This window comes from Penaeus monodon, chromosome 25 (assembly GCF_015228065.2).
Source record: "Penaeus monodon isolate SGIC_2016 chromosome 25, NSTDA_Pmon_1, whole genome shotgun sequence".
NCBI classification, from domain to species: domain Eukaryota; kingdom Metazoa; phylum Arthropoda; class Malacostraca; order Decapoda; family Penaeidae; genus Penaeus; species Penaeus monodon.
Genome location: NC_051410.1, coordinates 41,263,900 through 41,265,819, shown reverse-complemented (window position 1 = coordinate 41,265,819; position 1,920 = coordinate 41,263,900). Strand labels below are relative to the sequence as shown.

General features: G+C 34.8%; 1 protein-coding gene across 1 annotated transcript in view; it reads left to right on the top strand.

Moving 5' to 3' along the window:
- The window catches only part of LOC119589279 (methyltransferase-like protein 17, mitochondrial), a gene marked incomplete in the record, with an annotated part of 19,325 nt that overhangs the window by 11,467 nt on the left and 5,938 nt on the right, over positions 1-1,920 (top strand). Inside the window, 1 exon segment of the mRNA XM_037937898.1 lies at positions 180-320. Coding sequence (XP_037793826.1) covers positions 180-320 — 141 coding nt within the window.

Sequence of the window (1,920 nt, the reverse complement as noted above, 5' to 3'; positions counted from 1 at the left end):
GTGCTGTAAAGCAGTTCGTTTCCTCTCCTTCATTTGGAGTCTAACTGTCTTTGTTAATCCAGCTTTAGTCCTTTTCAAAAAACAGAAGCATTGTTGTTAATTGATTGCCAGTGTTGTTTATTGTGATTTGCTATTGTTATGGATTTGAAATTTGATTTATTGTTACCTTTCTTTTCCAGGGCAGCTATGTATGTGGCAGGCCGTCTAGCTCCAGATTATGCCTCCCTCTACAAAATCATGGCAGAGATGAAGAAACGTGACCCACAATTTTCCCCACTTACGCTATTAGACTTTGGCTCTGGTGTGGGCACTTCAATGTGGTGAGTAGATTCTGTTGCATGAGACAGTAGGTGAGATACCATCTATTGTGGATTTTTGCATCTCTCCTTAGATTCTTTCATATAGCTGTTACTTTTATGATAGATTTCAGGAATACGAGTTGTTTGTTTTTAGCTCTGAAAAGAAGGACAAAAGACTTCTGCAAGTTCTCTAAATGTTCAGAGTATTTGTATTTGAGCTTTACACAATCAGTATGAAGTACATATAGATATATTGAGTGATTACAATAAAACTTTCTTCATAGTCATTATACAACCTGCAGTTCTCCATGTTGTATAGTTGTAAACTATTTCAAGGTTCCTTTTTTGTGGTTTAGTTTACCATAGCTGTTCATTTAATCTTTGCATTTGACTCGTGTACTAAAATCAGTCACATTTTTGCCATGATAAAAAAGCAGAATTGAAAGTGCCGGTTACAGCATAATATTTTGAATATGTAAAGCATTATAGGTGACACTGCTCATACTATTGCCTCTATTTTTCTCTCATGAGAAATAAATTCTAAACCATATACTGGTATGAGGCTTATCTTCATTTGAAAATCGCATTATGACAAGACTATGTCATACAGGATGTGGGTCACAGAGCTTAGGACAATGCATGTTTTCATGACCGTCATTTTGGTCAGCCCACAGTCATTGCAAAATAGTTTAATTTATCTGTATCCTACTCTATGACAGAGTGAAATCCCTTCCCCAAAACCTTATCTCACTGAGTGTTTGCTTGATTTTACACTAGAATAAATTATATGATTGAGAGGAACAATACTGTGATATGTATGTATTATAACTTATATTTTTGCTTTATAATCTTGTGTAAGCACTACAATTACGCATTCATGACAATGAGCATTACTGAATTATGTAGGAAAGGCCGATTTAGACTTTTCTGTTATTATTTAAAGCATTGTTATGACATTTTAGCACGTCCTTCTTAACCTTGTTGATCTTTATTTGTTTATTTGATGCTGCTTGTGAAGGTTGAAATCATGCTGTTCCTTTTAATATTTTGTAGCAAGAACAACAGCAAATGAATGGACAAAAATTAATGTACCATTTCTCGAGGGAGTTGTTGGTTCTCAGCTGTTCTTCCCTAATACATTGGCATTTAAGCATTGATTGTTCAAACATGACTATGATGAAGATTGCAACCAGAGATGTTCAAACAAGGGGGATACTTTTCCAAATGAATGGCTACCTTCTGAGAGTCAGTTACTACCAAGTCAGGATTAGGGAAAGCGTCATTTAGCATTTACTACTTCTTTACTGAAGTACATGCATGCTTCAAAAATAGTCTATTATTGAAACATGTTGGCTCTCTGAGCATAATAGATTTATTCCACATTTAAACATGTTAGTTAATTGCTTGACATTTAAATGAATCAGAGAAGTGTAGCCTTAAACCCTGTGAAAGTTTAGGCAGCAATGAGGATAATGTGACAGTTATTTGGAGGCAAGTGACAGTTATTGGAAATCAAAGGATTCATATCAGAATGATTTAGGAGAATGTGCTAGAGATAATGATCTTTTATGGTCTGTCATATTAGCCAAAGGATGATGTTAAAGATGAGATATTAGCATGT